Genomic DNA, 2,629 nt, shown 5'->3' with positions numbered 1-2,629 from the left:
AACAAAATAATAATTCGAACCTGAGACGCAAAACTGAACCATAGGGCATGAATTTTGAAAATGTGGTAGAAACTCGGTTCGGAATAATGGTTCTTAACCCAAGCTCTCGGGTAAGAGTTCTTAACCAAAACCTTGGATACCGAAATGGAAAAATAAACAAAAGCTAGCCTCGGATAAAAAGATGACATTTTTAAACTTCAGAAACAAAATTAAACCATCGGACAAAATGTTTAAAACAGTAGCAGAAGCTCGTCTCGGATATAATCAAGCTCTGGCATACGGAAATAAGACAATTAAATTAAAATTTGGCTGAGGAATTATAAAAAACCTAAAAAAAATACGAGGTTTTCGAACCTGAGAAGCTAAATTCTGTTTAAGTACCGTCGACAAACTGAGAAAAGTTGGTTTTTGTAAAAATGTTGGCAGCAAATTAACTTAACAGAAATCTAACCCTGAAAACAAGAACAGCGTTTAATTGTAACGTGCAATTAAACGAGTCTAAAGTAATGCGAAAAGCATGTGTGGCATTACTCGCTGCGTAGTCGAAGATGTCTGGCGATGGCGCTGAGAGCAGCCCGGGATGCCTTTCCCAGGCACCGGAATGCGTCTGCCATGCACGGTGGCGAAGTATCCCCTTCATCTGTTGGCCTGCAAAAATTATAATTTTCGTCAAAACAAAAATCATGACTTACCCCGACCCCCATTCATCATGATCATGATCATCATACATAGATGCCTATTAAAAGATGTAGAATGCACATATGTGAATGGAATGAAGGGTTATAATGCAAATGACTAATAAATAGAATGCCATGATGTATGATGAATGGACGATGAAGGGAGTCATGGGGATATGAGGCCAGGCTGCGAGTATTAGTAATACTACCTTCCAGCACGATACAAATGAGCCCCGCCACGCGCGGCAGGGGCGTTGGGAGGAGGACCGTAGCCTGTCTGGGTTTTGGAGGCCCAATTGGCCGCCTGCGCCCTGGTCCGGAAGTAGAGCTTGGCGGATTCGAGCGCGCACCTGAGCAACGCAGAATCTTCAACCCCGAGCTCTATAACCACCGCGTTGTGCCTCGTCAGGGAATTCGATAGCGCCTCCACGGCCTTTGTGTAGATGGGCGTCGGCGCCCCGTCGTCTGGAAGGATGTCCGAGAGCTTTATTCTGGACAGCGTAGCGGACGACGACGATGAAGGCAGAAACTGTGGTGGTGCTGGCACCGCCGCTGCTGCTGCGGCGGCCGCGGCCGCTTCAGAGGAAGAATGATTGTGCTGCTGCTGAGGATGTGCCGCTGCGAGTGGCTCAGGATTTAGCATGTGCGTTGGCCGGGAAGAAGCGGAGGTATGGGGAACGAGTCCCAGAGAGAGCGAAGAGGCCGAGAGGCCCTGGTGATGGGGATGATGATGATGGGGATGAGTTGGAGGCGGCGGTAGCTGCTGCTGCTGGTGGTGGTGAGACTGCAGAGGGGGCGAAGGGGATGGGTTTGGCCCCTGTGGAGCCATGGAAGACATCTGCTGCATCATGAAAAATCATCTCATCTCATCTAAGCTCCTACTCAAACCCCATGACCATTCATGATCATTCATGCCCCTTCTCACCCCCATTCCATAATAAATAAATAAAAAGCCCCCAAAACCCAAATAAAAACTGATCTTGATTTTTTGGGTTTCTTGAAGAGCAGGTTTTTTGCGTTTGCATCAAAAAACCCAGGCCAACATTTTCTCTGATCGCCGAAACAAAATCCCCGGAAACATAGAAAAATGATTCCTACGGCCGCTAGGGTTTTTAAATAAAAGTAAGCGCTCCAATGAACCAATCAATCAAATCGGTCTAGGGTTTCGATTCGATCCCTCCATGCTGCTGCTTAACCGGTGTTTTGCTTTGCAGTGCTCGCCGTCTCTCCCTCTTGCTTTTTCTCTCTCTCTTCTGACCCCTTGTTGTATGGGCATCATCATTCATCCATGTATGCCTATGCCAGATGCCCATTCATGCTGCGATGCCGTCATCCCCGCCATGACCGCATGTGCAATCTCCCTGCCACGTGACAAATGCATCGTCATCACCTTGCGGGTACATGCGGTATGGGCATGTGCTTTGGGGTGGATGGACATCCATGACAAGCTGCCTCATGGTGGGGCCGGAGCGTTTGTGGTCCCCAACGCGGATCCTCGAGGCGCCCGTGAGATTAACATATGGAATTAAAAAGCGGCGGACTTTAATTCGACTCTATCTGCGATTTGAACGGCACGCAACGTCCGCGACCAATGTTTGGATCGTTTGCCGTATATATTGAACTGATGGCGATAGCAATTTAATGCAAAACGAATTCAATTTAAAATATATTAGAGTATATCCGAACTTTAGCGTTAAATTTACTAAAATCCAAAAATTCCCAAATTTAATTATTATAAAAAATAAAAATAAAAATAAATAAATAAAGTATACATATATATATATTTTGTGTTAGTGTTATTTCTGCTTTATAATTATAAATGTGGTTACGTATACGTAATAGGAATATTTGCTTGGAATTTTGTAGACTTTCAAATACAAATACAGGGATTGCCATCATTTTTTATCAATATAATAATAATTTATAAAAATCCGAGAATGTAAAAATATTTT

The 2,629-nt window shown here is 44.6% G+C and overlaps 1 protein-coding gene across 1 annotated transcript; it reads right to left on the bottom strand.

Moving 5' to 3' along the window:
• Positions 1-497: 497 nt before the first annotated feature.
• LOC149233080 (uncharacterized) lies at positions 498-1,910 on the bottom strand. Its single transcript, XM_089379685.1, has 2 exons — positions 887-1,910; positions 498-648 (listed from the first exon to the last, which is right to left on the bottom strand). Exons 1-2 carry the CDS (start codon positions 1,525-1,527, stop codon positions 528-530), a joined length of 762 nt encoding a protein of 253 aa, XP_089235811.1. The 5' UTR covers positions 1,528-1,910; the 3' UTR covers positions 498-527.
• Between the last annotated feature and the right edge of the window lie 719 nt (positions 1,911-2,629).

The sequence above is a fragment of the Pinus tabuliformis genome, chromosome J, assembly GCF_031772625.1.
Source record: "Pinus tabuliformis cultivar Carrire ecotype Pingquan chromosome J, CPIR1, whole genome shotgun sequence".
In the NCBI taxonomy this organism is placed as follows: Eukaryota; Viridiplantae; Streptophyta; class Pinopsida; order Pinales; family Pinaceae; genus Pinus; species Pinus tabuliformis.
This window is presented reverse-complemented; position numbering and strand designations above follow the sequence as displayed.